Below are 19,250 nucleotides of genomic sequence, written 5' to 3'. Positions count from 1 at the left end.
TGGGAAAGCCACTCTAAAACCTGATGAAGTCTTCTTCTGATGCTCTGAACAGGGAAAGTTTAGAGTGAGGGTTGACATTTGCCATTTAGCATATTGTTCAACAACTTTTCACAAGTGGATCCCGATTTTCAGGAAATGAAATGAAGATAGCAGAATTATCAGTCTGAAGCTCCACAAGCTAAAAAGGGAGCTCTTTTGAGGGATGCCATCTCCATGTGAAGTCCAGACTGCCCAACATACTGGGAACTGTGTTCGGGGGTCAGGTTTCAACAGCTCCCTGGGTTTAAGGGAGTCAAGTCTAAGGTGAAGGCAGAGAGGGGAGAAGGGGACATAAAAAATGAATTTTAGGTTTTCTGCACCACAAGGCATTTGGGCTACAGTGGCTAATGTGTTTCAACATCAAGGAATCCCACCTCCTGGGAACCAAGAAGAAGACTCTCAAAACTAGAAGAGAAAGGTGTTGCCCTGTATCAATCTAGCTTCAGTGATATTCTAATAGGGACATATGCCCTTCCCCCAATGAAGTGTTCTGTGTGCTAACAACATAGATTAAAAAAAAAAAGTCAAACAAAATTCTGCACATTTATAGAACCTGTTAAGAATAGTATTTTAAACTGTATAGTCACTAGAAGTACAAGACTGTGCACACTTCAGTTGGCATCTCCAGCACCTTCAGCTTTTGGTGCCTGGTCTGTTTGGGCATCTCTGTTTTCTGCAGGGTTATTCCCACCCTTGCAGCATCCCCTTTTCCCTTTTGGTACCTTCTCTCCCTTCTTTGTAGGGGCCTTCTTAGGCTTGGGCTCTGGCTCTGGAGAGTGGGTTTTAGCAGATAAACTTGCAGAACTTCTCTGTGGCTCATCCTTCACCCTGGCTTTATCACCTGTAGCATCACTTTCAGCCTTTTTTGGGCATGGTGGTGATGGAGGGACACAGCATGGAGTCGTTGGACACAGGGATGCCGGCTTTTATTGGTCCAGGGGTCCTTCTCTCATCTTCTTCACACTGTGCCAATCATCTCTGTCTTAATCATCTCTTGTCTTAACAGAGCATAGATGTGTTCGGTAAAATGTGTTGAGCTAGTTAAAATAATGGCCATTTTATATTTATATGACTTAAATTTGAGGACAAAAAAGAAAGAAAGATGGGGCATGTAAATCACTAAGCAGGTGAGCAGGAATTTCTGGTGATAACATCAGAAATGTAGCCAGCTTTTTGTCTTTCCAAGAGCAAGGTCCAGAATCTTAGAACTCTGGTTTCCATTTAACACATGGGGAACTTTCCTGGAGGTAATTCAATGAGTTTGGTTTTACATCAAGGAATTACCTGGAGTCTGGCCTTAGCCAGTCCCAGATTAATTATTCCTAGAAAATACTGCTTGCCAATTGACATCTTTGTTTATATTGGATCCGATGATTCTGAATATGTATCACTCAGTTTTTCAAGGTGAAACAGAGGGACCCCTTTCAACATTTAAGGTGAACTCCTTAGTTCTGAGTAACATCAGCCAGTTACATCAGCCATTTTGTATCTCACCAGTTCTTGAACACTTTATTCTTAATCCACAGCCCTGTGGACTTTTATAAATAGCTTTGATAAATTCAAAAGTCCATCTGTTTTCTCTTCACAGAAGTTGCAAATTGGTATTGGTCCATGTTTGTGTATTTCCAACTATTCTTCCTACCCAAAATTGTTTGTTTGCAATGAGATTTGGTCCAGTTTAGTGTTCCATAATGGGTTTTGAAATTGTTTTCTGTTTGATTGTTTATCTTTGGGAAACTTCACAGCACACTATTGGAGTCGACCCAGTCAACACCTGTTTTTCTTTCTATTAGGTCAGTAAGGACAGTTCTGGATCAAGTATAAGAAGTAGCTCTTTCTGGGGCACCTGAGTGGGTCAGTCAGTTAAGCATCTGACTTGGGCTCAGGTCATGATCTCATGGTTCATGAGTTCGAGCCCCGTGTCGGGCTCTGTGCTGACAGCTCAGAGCCTGGAGCCCACTTCAGATTCTGTGTCTCCCTCTGTCTGCCCCTCCTTCACTTGCATCCTGTCTCTTGCATTGTCTCAAAAATAAATAAACATTAAAAAAAAAAAGAAGTAGCTTTGTCCTTCTGTAATAAACAAAGCTGCTTCTCTTTGATTTCCTGGGTTTCTCCTCACATTTTCTGACTTAGAGTATTGAAATACTATGAAGGTAAGGCAAAAAAATTATCTGTTCAGATAAATTGATCCAACATTGTCACTCTGAGGGTGGTTGTGGGAGACACAACCATGGCCTATACTTTAAATGATCAGATTCAATCTCACAGGTAGCATCTACAGGGACATGCTATAGGCTGTAGGTAGCATCCAACCGGTCAGTGTTTATTGAGCATCTGTACTGGGCAGTGTTAAGTGCTACAAAGATTCCAGAGATGAAAAAGGTAAGTTTCCATGACATTTGTATGCAAATAAAGCAAAGAAATATATGATAAGGATCATTAAAAATGTATGAATTAATACTATTGAAGATGAAGGGTGAAGGAAACATACAGTTGACTAGACTCTAGACGATTTCATGGAGGAACATGGTATTTGAACTAGTCCCTGAAGGATGAATTATAGTTCCATTGGGAAGGAAGCATATGCCAGGTGGATAAAAATGGTACATGCAAAAGCCCAGAAATTAGAAAGTCAGAAAGGGACCAAATCCATCTGTCATGGACTATGTGCACGGTCTTCTGGTTAGCAAAACTTCAGTATGTCCGCTGTTTCATTCATAATGGTGAAGAGATAGGAAGCAGTTGATATACTTGGCCAAAAGTCGCCTCTGTACAGAAGCCACTTAGGTATTTCTTACTAGAAGAAGTAGATTTCAGGGGTGCCTGGGTGGCTCAGTCAGTTGAGCATCCAATTTCGGTTCAGGACATGAACTTACAGTTCGTGAGTTCGACAGTTCGTGAGTTCGAGCCCCGTGTCGGGCTCTGTGCTGACAGCTCAAAGCCTGGAGCCTGTTTCAGATTCTGTGTCTCCCTCTCTCTCTGCTCCTCCCCCGCTCATGTGGTCTCGGTCTCTCTCTCTCTCTCTCTCTCTCTCTCTCAAAAATAAAATAAACATTAAAAAATTTTTTTTAAGTAGATTTTTTTCAAAAAATAGTTTACTCAGTAGAATTAATCCATATGCAAAGATTTTGCCTTGCATGCACATAATATAGTGGGCATAGGTTTCCTGTCTGTTGAACAGCATTGAGGGAACCGACCTAAGCAGGATCTTGTTACGTTGGACCCAAAGGTGAAGAGCTATCCAAAAAATGGGTTTGATATAGCTTTGATGATTGGTGTTTGATACAAATATCAACTTTGTGAATCATAGCATTTCTTTTTTTTTTTTATGTTTATTTATTTTTGAGAGACAGAGAGAGAGAGCACGCACACACACACGAGCAGGGGAGGGGCAGAGAGAGAGAGAGAGGGAGACACAGAATCCAAAGCAGGCTCCATCCAGGTCATTAAGCTGTCAGCACAGAGGTTGAAATGGGGCTCAAACTCACCAACTGTGAGATCATGACCTGGGCTGAAGTTGGATTCCTAACCGACTGAGCCAACCGGATGCCCCAGCATTTCTTAATTATGTTTGCCTTAAGTTGATACTAACACTAGCTGCAAATTCGTTACTCACTCTTCAGATATGACCATTAAGAATGGGGAACAAACATACCTGGATTGTTTTGAGTACAAAGTAGATGCAAATATGAACATATAATATTTATTGAGTACTTACTCCATGCAAGGTCCTGAAGTGAAAGTTCCCATACATCATCTCAATCTTTATAACAGCACTCTGAAGTGGATACTATCATTATTATTTTACAAGGAAATTAATGCCCAGCTAATTAATTTGACCAAGGTACCATAGCGAGTAGCTAGAGAAGCCAGGATTTGTAGCTAGGCAATGTGGCTTTAGCACATACTCTCAACTGCAAGATACTAAACTAGTACCTAGTAAACTAGAATAATAATGGTCTACCTCTCATAGCATTATTGTGATCATTTCATTTGTACTGTACTTACATTTGTAAGTACTCAATAAATGATAAAAACTATTATTGAAATATTAAGTTACTTGCCCAGACTTGCTTGTCCCACAGCACCACGCTTTCAACCCTCATAAGACTGTATAGATAATCTCGGCTTTACAGTGATTATGTCATCTTTTTTTGTTGCTTTATTTAATGCCACCTTAGGAAGTGTAACTTGTTGCAATATTTTCAGAGGTCAGTAGAAGTAAAATGAGTTCCATGTTAAACATGTACGAATCTAATGTGAACATGTCAACCGCCATGACTTGAGCATTTAAAAAAACATATGGCGCACCCATGTTTCTAACAGCATTATTTTTAATAGGTAAAGATGGAAGCAACCTTGTCCCCCGATGAATGAATGGATACACAAAATATTATGGAGAGGTACAATGGCATATCATCCAGTCTTATAAAGGAAGGAAATCCTATCACATGCTACCATATGAGTGAGCCTTGAGGATATAATGCTAAGTGAAATAAGTGAGTCATAAAAGGACAAATACTGTATGATTCAATTTATGTGAGGTGCTCAGAGTAGTGAAGTTCAGAGTGACAGAAGGTGGCATGGTGGCTGCTGGGGGCTGGAGGGAAGGGGCAATGAGGAGTTACCGTTTCTTCGGCAGAGTTTTAGTTTTGCAAGATGAACAAAGTTCGGGAGATGAAGGATGGTCACAGTTACACAGCAAAGTCCATGTATGTGGTGCCACTGAATTGTGCGCTTAAATGGTTATAATGGTAACTTTTATGATATGGGTATTTTACCACAGTTTTGAAAAAGCATATGTACAGAAAAATTGAAATTCTATATACACAACCTATATTTCCAGTTTTCAGTATTTCAATCCTGTATGTTCGATACATATATGCAGAGGGTTCCATGGTCACCATAATAAAAATGAGCTATTTTTGAAAAACAGGTAGAAGTCATTTCCTTTCTTAGACATGGCACAAGCTACTTGATAAACAATTTTATTTTAAACACCGAAACATTAATTGGAACCTTCAATATTCCGCAGTTGAACACTGGGTTTCAATAATCCTCTTTGCTGTTTTCCTGATGTTCTTATTTCTAAAACCCAACTCTCCTGGGGAACGTAGTACTTTCTTACAGCAGGTGAACAATTTCTATAACTTCAATATTCAAAAATTTGAGGCATCTATGCAGTGGGAGGACACAGTAGGTAGAGATGCTATTATCTTGGGGATACCATATTAAGAATAAATTGGATTCTTCATTCCCTTCTGGGAAAAGAGATGGGAACTAACTTGTTTTTGAGCACCTATTAGCATCCATGGTTTTAGCAGTCATGCTGGACACTTTGTATATGTTATTGCATTTAATTCTTATGACACAAGGATGGAACAATATATTGAATTATGAGAGATAGCAAGTGTTTTCCCCCCTTCATTTCTAAAAAGGAAGGCGTCTTGCTGATACATCAAAGAGCTACCTTTATTGTGCAAGATCCAGGTGTTCCTAAATGAAAATCAAGATGGAGACATTCAGCCCATCTACTCCTCTGGCACCTTGATACTTTGTGGCAAATCATTCTTTGTTTGGGAAGCTAGCCTGTGCATTGTAGGATGGTTAGTTAGCAGTCCCTGCTTGAGAGTGGAAGATTATACACGTTCAAAGGGTGAGGCTTGCCTGGGGGAGAGAGAGAGAAAGAAAGCTGCAGGGGTGGGGTGGGGGGGGGGTGGTTTGGAGCTACTGCTACAGGCAGAAAATGAGAGAAGCCCCAAAAGGATTTTTGAGAAATTATCTGTCAAGAATGAACGTTCCCCTTTATAATTTTCTTGAAAGTTTGGATCGAGATTCTCCGACTCATGCTTTTTTATACCTGGTTGTTGTTTCTTTGAATGGGATTGTGGGTTAGAAACCGGCCCACATAGTAAGGGTTTGTGAGATTTCATGAGGATTACGCTTCTAACAGTCTTTTGAATTTGCATTTTCCTCCTTCTTACAAACCATACCCTGACCTCTCCGCAAGGTCAGGCTGCACAGCGTACCGTTCTCCCTTCTCTCTTCCCTTTGCCTTCCCGAAAGGGAACATGCCTAGTTTTCTCAAGATTTTAAAAAGAATGGTATGAAAAGACACATCCTTTTCTCTTTTTAAACGATGGCATATTTTACATTCAGAGGTAATTTACTCTCCGGCCATCCCATGATTCTAAAAGGTCTGTCTGCAAGCTTGTTACGACTACCCTAAAAACTACCATAAATTAGTGGCCTAAAACAATACAAACTGCTTACCTTACTGTTCTGGAGACTCACAGTCAGTGGACTAAAATCCAAGTGTGGGCTGGCCTCTGCTTTCGTTTTGGAGACCCTGGGGGGAGATGCTGTTTCCCTGCCTTTCCAGCTTGTGGAGGCCACGTGCATCCTCGACCCGTGGCCCTGTATCACTTGAACCTGTTTCTTTTATCCTCTCTCCTCTCTTTGTTCTCCCTGCCTCCCTCTTATTAAGGACACTTGTGGGGCACCTGGGTGGCTCATTCAGTTACATTTCTGACTCTTGATTTCAGCTCAGGTCAGGATCTCGTGGTTGGTGGAATTCAGCCCCACATCGGGCTTCGCTCTGACAGCACGGAGCCTTCTTGGGAATTCTCTCTCTCCCTCTTTCTCTGCTCCTTCCTTGCTCATGCATGAGCATGCTCTCTAAATAAGGACATTTGTGGTTGCTTTGGGCCCACCTGAATAATCCAGGACAATCTCTCCATCTCAAGATATTTAATCCCATCTGCAAAGTCCCCTTTGCCATGTAAGGTGACCAATTCCCAGGTTCCAGAGATTAGGATGGGCAGCTCTGGGGGAGGGTGTCATTACTCTGTTTCCCACAGCCAGAGTATAAGCACAGGCGGGATGTGCCGTCTCATTCCGACAGCATGCTTGAATGGTTCCATCTTGACTAAATTGTTTTTAAACAGGTGAAATTCTTAGGCTTAGTTGACATTTAATTTTCACATTAGCAAAGTGGTAAGAATTACTCAAATTATAGTAATATTGATGGAGAAAGTGATAGAGATTTTCACACAAACTCAAGTTCCTCTTGAAGCTCCTTCTGAGTAGCTAATTACCGGGTCTGTGCAGAAGGACAAAACTCCTTCAGTGTTCGTCCTGAAATGTACAACACATCTAACAGTTAAACATGTGGGATAAATCCTCTTTCAACAGATTCAAAAGCATCACGTGAATCAGCACAGTGCCTGGCACAGAGTAGTGTTCCATGAATATTGAAGCCTGCCATGATCACATCAGGTTTTATTATGTTGAAATATGATGGCAGGAGATGGGGCTGAAAGCGGTTGCTTCATTTGTCATTTATTTGGGGACGATGCGTTTTGACCCGTGCCCACCAACTTCTGGCGAAGCTTGTATGGCATTTTATTTCACCTCTTCCCTGTTAATATACTCAACCCAGTTTCTCTGAGGCCTTTTTAATCACTTTCATAGGTGCTTGATACACCCATGTGATTTAAAACTTGCTCCTTCTGGAAGGTCAGTTATGGGTTGGAGCGAGAGTGTGTAACGTCAGAGTTAAGAGCATGGATTTGGCAATCATCAGCATGTTCAAATTCCACCTCTGTCACTCACTGAGAAGCTCTGTGCCTGCCCTGTGCCTTGGTTTCCTTACCTGAGAAGAACGATAATTGTACCTGTCAGTCATAGGGTTATGGTGAGGGTTCAGGGAGAACACCGTGAAAGGCAGAGTCAGAGCCTCGCCCACAGTGACCACTTAGTAAAGGGGAGCTAACATTTGTCCAATTGAATTATTATCTATTAGCTAATATGAGTGTAAAAATAGGCCTTCTGGCACTTTCCTGTGTCCATGACTATTTTGAGGGGATTTTGGGGGCAGAGCCTATCTAGAAAAGAGAATATGTCTCCACAACTTTTTGGAAAGTGGTGAGTGTAAATAGATAGGAAAATGCATATGCACAAAATACTAACAAATACAACAAAGGAAGGTTTCTGCCTGGTGCTCATGCTTCACTCAAAGCGGACAGGTAAGTGTGGAATGAAAACAACAATCCACTAACATTTTCTGAGCTCCTACAACGTGCAGTGCTTGTCAGTGACACGTGGGAGATATAAGGTACACAAGACAATGTAGACTGTATGTTTGCAATTTACCAGTCACCTCCTGTATGCTTTATAGGCATTATCTCTAATCATCATAATGAGCCTGTGATATCAGCGTTTCCCCTGATTCCCTAGGAGAGGAAATGGAGGTAGGCTTGGGAGTTCACAGCTAAATACAGTGTGAACTCAGGCCTGCTCTGTCTGACTTACACGACCCACTTTCTGTCCATTCGACGGTGTGTGCTTTTCACGCATTATCTTGAAGGGGCACATGAGCTATAGAGAGAATTCTATGCATATAATGATAATAATAAGCAATACAAAATAAGCACAAACTATGGGGCACTGACAATAAGTTGGCTCTGGGAGTTCACAGTAGGGGAACTAGAATAATGGAAAATGGGTCTGAGCTGGGTCTTAAAAACAAGTAGCCATCAGAGATGGAAATGGGTAGGCTTTTCCAAGTTAGCAAGATGGCCTATGCACATAAGAGATGAGAGGAGGCTTAAGGCAAAGAGGACAAAATGTTTAATTTTGTGGTTCTAGCTTGGGAACTCTGACGCAGAGTTATGCATTCACGAAAGAATTGCCTGCATGACTGACTGCATCATTCAGGCAAAATACAGAGCAACTGGCAGAATACGGTTGGGGAGATATTAGAACTGGCCTTAGGGTGTTTTAACCTCTTTCACAAGGAAGGCTTTGAAGATGTGGAGTGAGTGATGAGAATTAAAACGGGATGAAATGGTGCAGCTCATATGGAAAACCGTTTGGTGGTTTCTCTAAAAGTTAAACACAGAATTACCACGTGATGCAGCAATCCCACCCCTGGGTATGTACCCAAAAGAACTGAGAATGGGTCTCCCAACAGCAGTTTGTACACAAACGTTCTGATCAGCATTACCGTCCAGAGCCAAAATGTGGAAAAGCCCCATACCCATCAACTGATAAAGGGATGAACAAAACGTGGGGTATCCATGCAGGGAAATAGTATTCAGTCACAAAAAAGCAACTAAGTGCTGATTCATGCTCCAACACAAATGAACCTCAAAACACTCCGCTAAGTGAAAGAAGCCAGACACAAATGGCGACATATTACATGATTCAATTTTTAGGAAGGCTCTATAACAGACAAATCCATAGAGACAGAAGGTAGATTAGTGGTTGTCAGGGACTGAGGGAAGGAGGGAGGGAAGAGTGAATGCTCCATTTTCTTTCAAGGTGATAAAAATGTTTTGGAACTAGATAGAGGTGGTATTTGTATGACATTGTGAATGTTACTGAATTTAGCCTTCAAAACGGTTACGATGGTGAATTTTATGGTATGTGTATTTTACCACAATTGAAACAAACAAACAAACATGGGATGATCTTATGAAATTTAGGATACATGGATGTAAGTGGGTATGGTGATATTTGCATAAGCACCAACGGGAGCTTGGGGTCTTGATCTAAGAATATTAGATCTTAAAACATTCAAGAATAATGTCCTTCAGATTTTTTTTTCTATTAAAGTCAAATAAAAATGAATTTAATATTTTATTTAAAGTCCATCTGATCTTTTATTTTATTTTTTTAATATAATTTATTGTCAAGTTGGTTAACATACAGTGTATACAGTGTGCTCTTGGTTTTGGGGTAGATTCCCATGATTCATCACTTACATACTACATCCAGTGCTCATCCTAACAGGTGCCCTCCTCATTGCCTATCACCCATTCCCCCACGCCCCCTACCCCACCAACCCTCCGTTTGTTCTCTGTATTTAAGAGTCTCTTATGGTTTGCTTCCCTCCCTCTCTGTTTGTAACTATTTTTTCCCCTTCCCTTCCCCCATGGTCTTCTGTTAACTTTCTCAAGTTCCACATATGAGTGAAAACATATGATATCCGTCTTTCTCTGACTTCGTTCACTTGGCATAATACCCTCCAACCATCTGATCTTTTAAAAAGCCAGCTGATTTTAAAAGTATCTGTCTTGGGGTGCCTGGGTGCCTCAGTCGGTTAAGCGTTCGACATTGGCTCAGGTCATGATCTTGTGGTCTGTGGGTTCGAGCCCTGCATCGAGCTCTGTGCTGACAGCTCAGAGCCTAGAGCCTGCTTCCGAGTCTGTCTCCCTCTCCCTCTGCCCCTCCCCCGCGCATGCTCTATCTGTCTCTCAATAATAAATATCTAAAAAATTAAAAAAAGTATCTGTCTTTACTAATGCGTTTCAATCCAGCAATCTAATCTATTTATCAAAAAATTTGTTTACCTATGTAGACAACCTTCTTTCTGCACATACATAGAAAAAATTCCATGGTAATATTCACCTGATGTATATAATGGGAATTTCTAGATGGTGGAATTTGGGTTGATTAAAACAAGCTTCCCTCATGTTTTTCTGCATTGCTTGGATTCTTTATATTGAACACACGATTTTTAGGAACATCTTTTTTTTTTTAATTTTTTAAATGTTTGCTTATATTTGAGAGAGAGAGACAGAAAGAGAGAGAGACAGAGAGAGACAGAGAGAGAGGGCACGAGCAGGAGAGGGGCAGAGAGAGATAGAGACAGAATCTGAAGCAGGCTCCGGGCTCTGAACTGTCAGCACAGAGCCCAACACAGGGCTTGAACTCACAACCAACTGAGCTACCCAGGCACCCCGATTTTTAGGAACATCTTATGTGATTTTTCTTAAACTAATCAATGAGCCTATAAGCAAACACAGAAGGTTGAGGCAAATAGGCCATCATGGTGATTAATTCTGGAGAAAATATGGTCAATTGTTATTATTTTTTTTTTTTTGGACTTTTATTGTGATACTTTTCAACCCCCAAGGTAATATTTTAAAAATCTATAAAACTTAGAGAAACATTAAGAAAGTTTCCCAGTGTCCCAAAGCACCTCTAGTGAGAAGTGGAGTCCTTGGTGGGGGGCGAGGGCGGGGGGGGGGGGGGGGGGCGGAGAAGAAGGGAGGGTTGGCAGTTGTCAAATCCAGATTTGCTTGACTCCAAAACTCACTTCTCGGCCTTGAGTTAATCTTGGCATAAGTGATACATTTTATTTTTCATAGGTTCGATCTAAATGCATAATTTCCCCACTGGATTTTAACTACTGTTCGCATTCTACATCTGGCCTTCAAAATGCCAAGACTGCAAAGGAGGGTATTGTCTGTGTTACCTCCCAAGAACATGAAGAACTTGCTTCATTTCCAGGAAATTATCCACCTACCACCAAAATGCCCGTGGATGGAGCATCTGCTGTGTACAGGGTGCAGATGAGAGGCATCGCTCAGGGAATCTGCATCTGAAGTGGTCCAGGAATTAAGATGCCCAGTAGCCCACCGCAGAGACAGCTTTGTGGTAATGAGAACTTTGCTTGCTTATTTATCCATTTACTCACTGTTTATGGAGTTCCTGGGAGCTGTAAAGGTTGATTCCTGATTGTCACTAATGTGCTCCTGAAGACATGTTTGGTTGTAAGAAACAGAAACCAGCTTCAACTAAGAAAAGAAAAAGTTGGGGGGGGGGAACTTTATGACAGAAATACTGGGTGGTTTTACAGGTTTCAAAGAGAGAGGACCTTAGGCACCAAATGGCATCAGGGATGGGTTTTGGAGGTTTAGAGCAAATGCTCTGAAGACAGATTGTCAGACAGATTGTCTGCATCTTCGCTCTGACATGAGCCCTCTGTTCTTGGACAATTTACTCACCCACTCATTGTGCTGATCTGTACAATAACTATAATAACAACAGCTTCCTCATAGGTGGTTCTGAGCATTAAGCAGTAATGAGTCTTAAAGGACTTATCACAGTGCCTGCTACTTAGTAAACACTCAATAACTGTTAGTTTTTATATCCTCCTTATTATTGCAGTATGTCACTGCAGAGTTGATTTCCTAACTTTCCAGTCTACATCGTTAAGAATGGACACTCGACCCCAGTTTCAGGGAACAAATTAACCTGACACTGTCTTTGTTCCCAATCCACATTTGTAGAGAAGACATTGTTTGGCTTAGTGGCATAGGCATCCATCCCGGGTCGACAAACTGAATCCAGTAGTCAGGGACCTATTAACTAATCATGGCTGCCAGGCACCCACTGTTATAACTACGTGGAGGGAGCAAAGGGGAACAGGTGATAGACACTGGTCAGACAAACTGAGGAACACACAATACACACAGTCAGGAACCTCTGACTGTGCTTCTTCTTAGTGGTGTTTAACAGGAAAAGGGGGGAGAAAACAGAAATAAAACCAGAAAACCAAACAAGAATGAAACAAACCCCCCCCAATCTTTGTTTTATCTGGGATGTCCAAAGAATATCTCTGAATTCTCATCTTTCTACTAAAACACGAAGCAAAGCAAAGCAAAATCGTGTTCTTAGATTAAACATTTCATGATGGAGACTTTGCAAATTGCCATGGAGACGATGGAGGAAATTATGCACTCAATCTTTTTTTTTCTTCACGATCTATGCATAGGGACGGACTGAGGTATTAGCCTCAGCTCTTTTTTCCACAGTGAACTGAAGTGTTTTAACAAAATCTGCCACTTTTATCAGCAACAGTAGACTTCTCTACATGTTAATGGTAAAACCTTTTCCTTGTAATGGATTCAACTTTACTACTAAATACCAGGCTACATTTTCTTGTCCAGTAAGATGCCCTACCCTGTCTAAGCTGTGACTCTCTGATATCTGGATAATTTTATTCGAGTCTGGTTTTTAAAGGATGTTTATCTTCTAGTCTAATTCCAGCTCCCATTAATAATTAACTAGGTTGCAAGTATCTTTAATTTACAAACATTTGGTTACAAGTAACAGATAACCCCTTTAAAGTAATTGAAACAATAAGGGGAATTTACCATCTTATCTTACTGAAAAGTCCTATGGTATGGTAGGCTTCAGGTATGTATTGATCTAGGGGCTAAACCATGTCACTAGAAGCCCTGTTTCTTTTTGTTTCTCCATACTCTCTTCTGAGAGACATACTTCTCTGTCATCAGTTTCATTTAAAGATTAGCATCTTTCATGGCCACGAAAGGCTAGCATCAGGAATAATGGCGACACTTTTCTGTTTTAGTGGACAAGAGAAAGAATTCTTTTGGTAGCTTTCACAGAGAAGAGAGGCTCCTTCTTTCTCAGAACTGCTCCAAAAAGCCATTCACTCTGGTTAGAGGGAAACACTTGCTGACAAAGGCCAGTCAGGGCCTAACCTTGGACTCTTGGGAGAATTTAATTCTAGCCAAACCTCATGCCTGAGAAGTCTGAGGTCCGGTTAAAAAGGGAAAAGACTTAGAAGGTAGACAGGGGAGACAACCAACAAATGTCCTCTCCAATATTCTTTTTATTTCAAGGCATACTCGTTTTACATCCTTCCCTAGATTGCAACGCACTGTCATCTTTTTTGCCAATTTTGGATGAGTGCAGCTAGATGTCTGACTTTAGTGAGAGAACAATCATCCATCTGTTCATTCATCACGGACTGCCTCAGAAATGAATGAACAGGGTAGGCTCTAGCTTTTCCTATTGGAGACACCTATCAGAACAAGGAGATTATTTCTGATTCATTAAGGAAGTACCTTTCTGTTTAATGCAATACTATGCAGATCTATTCTCACAGGTTGAAGGGAATCATGCTGAGACATCTTGATTTGGGATTTGAAATAGTTCCAGCCTGACTACCAAGCCCTGTTCCCATAGTAGAGCTACTACTAATTATTTAGGCATCGGTGAGCATTAGTCTCATCTCATTGTCTGTCAATAGCTAAACTTAAGGCAATGTCTGAATTACTTGAAATTATATGTAGTAGGGATGTCTGCAAAAAGGAATGTTGAGGGGTAGGGAAAATCATATAGTGGAGGAACAAAACAACTTGGATGAAATTTGGAGGCTGACTATTTAAGCCCTGTGCTTTGTGGCCTTCCTTGGTTCCCTTCGACCAAATAAAGCAGATTTGAACATCTGGAAGACTGAGGTTGATTACCAGAGGAAAACATTGGCATGCCAGACAATTATTGTCTTTATACTACTTTTCCCTGGTTACCTGAATACTTACCAGTACCAAGAATTTTTTTCCTGTTCCTAATTTGTCTTGTAAAGGCATTTGAGATCTTCTGGGCTAAGTCCCCTGCCATCCAGGGGAAGTCTAATATCATTCCTGGTAAGCTTCGATACTGATACAATTAAAGAAAGCTACTGGCTGTCATTTCTTGAATAAATTAACAGTAGCATCATATCACTTTGTTCTGTGCAAAATGTCTTCCAATGCTTTATCTCAATATTCTCACAGAAAGGCAAAAGAAAAAAAAAAAGTAAAAGTTAAACAAATTAGTTAGAACAAGTCATGTTTTACGGTATCCTCCTTGGAAGTCTGCCCTCAGAGCTAGGTTTGGTTGCTATTCTTAAAACTCTCTATGATTTCTTATTCATTCAGTAGAATACATAGAGTTTGTTGAAAAAATTTTTTTAAGTTTTTGTATTTTTTTAAAAATATGATAATTAAGTGTACCTGTATAATAAGGAGATGAATGATGGGGGGGTGTTGAGAGAGAGAGGGTGAGAGCTGGGGGAGGGGCAGGGTAGACAGAGAGAGAGAGAGAGAGAGAGAGAATCTTAAGCAGGTCCACACTCAGCACGGAGCCCAATGTGGGGCTTAATCTCACGACCATGAGATCTCGACCTGAGCTGAAATCAAGAGTTGAATGCTTACCTGACTGAGCCACCCAGGCACCTAAATGGCTTTTTAAAAAATGGTTACACTTCTATGGATGAAAAGACACAGCCTTTAAATGATCCTGTCTTCCTTTGTATTAAATTTTATTCTGGAAATGTTGTGTGATCACACAGAATTCGGATTGCAAACCCAGGCAAAGGCTGGTTTGGTGGTTACAAATTCTCAGGGGAATTTTTTTTTTCCCCTGCCTTCATCTGGAGCTGTTTTATTCTGATTGCTTTCAGTACAGGAGGTTTATTTTCCTTGCTTCTAGCACCGAGGTTACAAACTGGGTTTCTACTTTATGTAAGAACACCAAATTAGCACCCCTCTCTCTGCACCCTCAACCCTACCCCTTTGGCACCCACTCTGGAGCAGCTGCCAGTGCCTAAGTTCAAGGTCTCGAGTGTGGGAAGAATGTCTCCCAGGAAGCATGCTCTTCTGTTCCTGGCCCCTGGAGAATCCTTCTTTCCGGCCCAGCCCAGCAAAGCACTTAAACAGACATTTTTATGTTTTTAATCCAGCTTTTTACTTGTCTCGTTCAGCAGTGGTGTTTATCTAGTGTCTGCCCTGCTGACATGAAAGTCCTGAATTGCTTTCTAAAATGGTCTTTCTAAGGTCTGTTTACAAATAATATGACTTGTGGGTATGTGAGGTCACACATTCAGGAATACTTTCTGCATCTGTCTTAAATCTCTCTTTTTATCTGTTTTTTAAAGCAATATCAGGTGACCTCTGTCATTATCCCAAACCAGCATTGTTGCAGTCTGTTTTGGTTCAATGATTCATTCTTCAAATTAAGCTATTTGAGCTTCTGTCCTGTAACTAGAGAAACGGTAAGGACTCAGAGGTAAGGCAAATCTCTTCTTTCTGGTGGAAAATGAGAAAGTAAAAATGAGGTTATATGCATGCCCATGTGGTGTCTCACACCAATACTCATAAGAACGCTCTACTTTCCATATAGCTGGCCTGTATTAGGCTCTACTCGAAGGCTAGAGACTGTCCTTCTGTGTCTCTCGCTCCCGGCATCTAGCTGGGCTTTGCATCCAGCAAACTCAGGAAATGATTGGCTAAAATGACCTTAGAAGTGTCTCTGGTTCCCTGTTGCGTTTGTATGTTCTTGACTATTCGCATGTTAGTCGTCATCAGCTTTGGCCATAGTTGAAGCCAGAATTTCCATCTCCTCAGGGAGTCACACGTTTCTCCTGTCACCTATGAAGAAGTTTGTTTTTTTTTTTTAATTTTTTTAATGTTTTTAAATTTATTTTTGAGACAGAGAGAGGCAGAGCATGAGCAGGGGAGGGGCAGAGAGAGGGGGAGACAGAATCTGAAGCAGGCTCCAGGCTCTGAGCTGTCAGCACAGAGCCCGATGCGGGGCTCAAACTCATGGAGTGTGAGATCATGACCTGAGCCGAAGTCAGACACTCAACCGACTGAGCCACCCAGGCACCCCTCTTGTCACCTCTGAAGAAGTTTGAGAGAAAAACCAATAGAAGTGGGAATAGATGCACCAGTGTGAGTTGACTATAACTTTTCCCTTTCTGCCAATGGGGTGTTTTGCTGTTGCCAGGCTCTGTGGGACCTCTGGATTGCCTCCTCCTTCCCATTCCTTAATGTAGCCCCTGTTACAGGGACAGACAGCCATCCATTTGCAAGGTCACTTACCAGGGGCAGTAAGTCCCACCCTTACCTTCGTGGCTAGCTGAGGCCAATTAAAATGTTCTTGCAATGCTGGTTATATTATTCTCATTCCCAGAATTTAGACTGGCCCGTTGTAGTCACTCATGATTTGGGATAAATGAATGGATCCACATGCATAAGGCAGAGACAGGCAGACAGAGTATTAGGTTCAAAAGTGAAAGCAATGACATTGAAAAAAAAATTTTTTAAGTTTATTTATTTTGAGAGACAAAGAGAGAGACTGAGAGAGAACAGGTGCTGATGTGAGTGGGGGAAGGGCAGAGAGAGAAGGGGGGAGAGAGAGAGAGAGAGAGAGAGAGAGAGAGAGAGAGAGAGAGAATTCCAAGCAGGCCCCATGCTGCCAGCACAGAGTTGGACACGTGGCTCAATCCCACGACCCTGGGATCATGACCTGAGCTGAAATCGAGAGTCAGAATCTCAACTGACCCAGGCACCTTGACATTGAAAAATTTTAATCTCAGTACCACTGTAGAATATCATATTGAGAACAAGCAAGCAGTTTTAGTCTTGTCTTCATTAGGGCCATTAATACTACTATTATTAATAATAATAACAATAAACAACAATGTTTTTGAATGTTTACGATCCACATGTTAGGGATAGTGTTGAGCACTTGCCATATGCCTCAGGCTCGGTTCTCCCAGAACAGACACTAAGCTGGATTTTGGGGTTCAAGATGTTTATTAGGGATCAGTAGTGTGAAAGGAAGGAGAGGAAAGCAGGACAGTGCAGAGGAAGAAGTCCCCCTCCCCCTCACCCCTGCAACCCTGCATTCTCAGCCAACCTGATGGGAGAGTTGTGAGGTGAGTATTAGCCATCACGGTCTCCTGCATCAGGCTGAAGTAGCCCAGCTCCATGCTTGAGTCACAAGGTGTGGGCTGTCCCAGGAAGGGCATGACCTTGAACGAGGGGCTCTCTGCTGCTGAGGCCAACTCAAAGGGAAGCAACAGTGGAAGCGTCTGCTGTGGGCACTCCCTGCAGCCAGCTGGTAACTTCTTCCCTGAAGGGGGCTGCGGGTAGCCCGTTGCCAAGTTCACTGTGGTATGTTATTGGATTTAATCGGCACAACAGGTCTACAAGCTGGATGCCCTTTATCTTCTCGCTTTTTTTTTTTTTTTTAAAGTTTATTTGTTTATTTTGAGAAATAGAGAGCAAGCAGAAGGGGCAGAGAGAGGGAGAGAGAGAATCCCGAGCAGGCTTCACACTGTGAGTGCAGAGCCTGATGCAGGGCTGGAACTTCTAAACCATGAGATCATGACCTGAGCCGAAGTCGGATGTTTGACTGAGCCACCCAGGTGCCCCAATCTTCTCACTTTTTGTATGAAAAAAACTGTGAGTTAGAAGGGTCAAGTAATTTGCCCAAGCGGTGGAGCCAGGATATATATCTAGATCTTTCTGACTCCCCAGCTCTGGGGCGTTATTACACTAGATTACCTTAACCCACGGACTGAGTATTTATTAGACTCTTAAAACCTTAGAGAGAACTATCCATTTCCTTACTTAGGTCACATTTGAAGACAAACTTTCCAGCAAGGACCCCTTATCCTACCACCATCCATCTTTTATAGCTTTTGCCCATGGAGACACAGATGGATAATTAAAGTTGGGAGTTGAGGAGAAGAAAAAGACGTTAAAAATAAATATGTCAAAATGAACTTTAAGAGAGACAATATCTATCCAAAATTCATTCAGAATGACACAGTACTTAAAAGACTTGCTTCTGTTTATTCTTCATTGCTCCAGAAATACTCATGGAGCACCAATTCTACTCTGTTGTCTACCATTTGTTACTCTGTGTGTTGGCAATACCATGGAGAACAAAAGGAACGAAGCCCTTTCCTCACACATCTTATTTTCTAGTTTGGAAGGGAGATAAATACATGGTGGACACATTTTGGCTAAAATCTTAACTTTTTGGGGCGCCTGGGTGGCTCAGTCGGTTAAGCGTCTGCGTCAAACTTTGGTTCAGGTCATGATCTCACAGATCGTGGGTTCAACCCCCGTGTCGGGATCTGTGCTGACAGCTCAGAGCTTGGAGCCTGCTTCGAATTCTGTGTCTCCCTCTCTCTCTGCCCCTCTGCTCCTCTCCCCCTTTCAAAAATAAATAAACATTTTTAAAAAATTAAAAAAAATAAAATCTTAACTTCTTACCTTGGCCTATAAGGCACCCTGCGGTCTGGTTTTTTGTATCTCTTCCCTTGTTTTGAACTCTCCTCCCTTCTCTTACCAGCCCAGCCATGGTCATTCTACTGAGGGTCTTTCCCTTTGCTGCTTCCTGTGTTCTTGCTACACATCATTGCTTGATGGATTCTTCTCAGTATTTGGGTCTCCACTCAAATGCCAATGACTTGAAGAAGACTTGCTTTACCAAACTGTCCCATCACCCTGTTTTAGGTGTTCATTGCTATGCAAAGTTAGTTTCTTTGTTAATATAGCTTCATAAGAACAGAGGCCCTGCTCATTTTATGTATGCTTACATCTCCAACATGTATAAAAATGGCTGGCACATAGTAGGTAGCAATACATCTTAATTATTGAAGGAATGAATGGATGATTACCTGACAAAAAAAGTGCTATAAACTATGAGAATCCTTAAAAGGGTCAACTACCAAATTAAGGGGTGAGGTAAATACAGGGCATGTTTTGTGCACATGATCCTTTTCTTCGAGGTGACTATGAACTTCTAAAAGGCAGGAAGCTTACTTTAATTTC

General features: G+C 41.6%; 1 protein-coding gene across 1 annotated transcript; it reads right to left on the bottom strand.

Moving 5' to 3' along the window:
• Nucleotides 1–650: 650 nt before the first annotated feature.
• On the bottom strand, nt 651–6,441 carry LOC109279136 (non-histone chromosomal protein HMG-17-like). The gene is made up of 2 exons (XM_053896700.1): nt 6,313–6,441; nt 651–962 (listed from the first exon to the last, which is right to left on the bottom strand). The coding sequence occupies exons 1-2, from the start codon at nt 6,439–6,441 to the stop codon at nt 651–653; spliced, it is 441 nt and encodes a 146-aa protein (XP_053752675.1).
• Between the last annotated feature and the right edge of the window lie 12,809 nt (nt 6,442–19,250).

Source organism: Panthera pardus, unplaced genomic scaffold, assembly GCF_024362965.1.
Source record: "Panthera pardus isolate Hobbes unplaced genomic scaffold, ASM2436296v1 HiC_scaffold_8, whole genome shotgun sequence".
Taxonomy (NCBI): domain Eukaryota; kingdom Metazoa; phylum Chordata; class Mammalia; order Carnivora; family Felidae; genus Panthera; species Panthera pardus.
The sequence above is the reverse complement of the archived record's forward strand: the minus strand, read 5'-3'. Positions and strand labels throughout refer to the sequence as shown.

Bases quoted from the DNA above. Each gene is read 5' to 3' on its own strand.
- LOC109279136 (XM_053896700.1), bottom strand. From the start codon at position 6,441: ATGCACGTGGCCTCCACAAGCTGGAAAGGCAGGGAAACAGCATCTCCC. The intron at 963-6,312 runs GTAAGCAGTTTG...GACCAATAAAAG, and splicing joins TGAGTCTCCAGAACAGTAAG to CCGGCATCCCTGTGTCCAAC.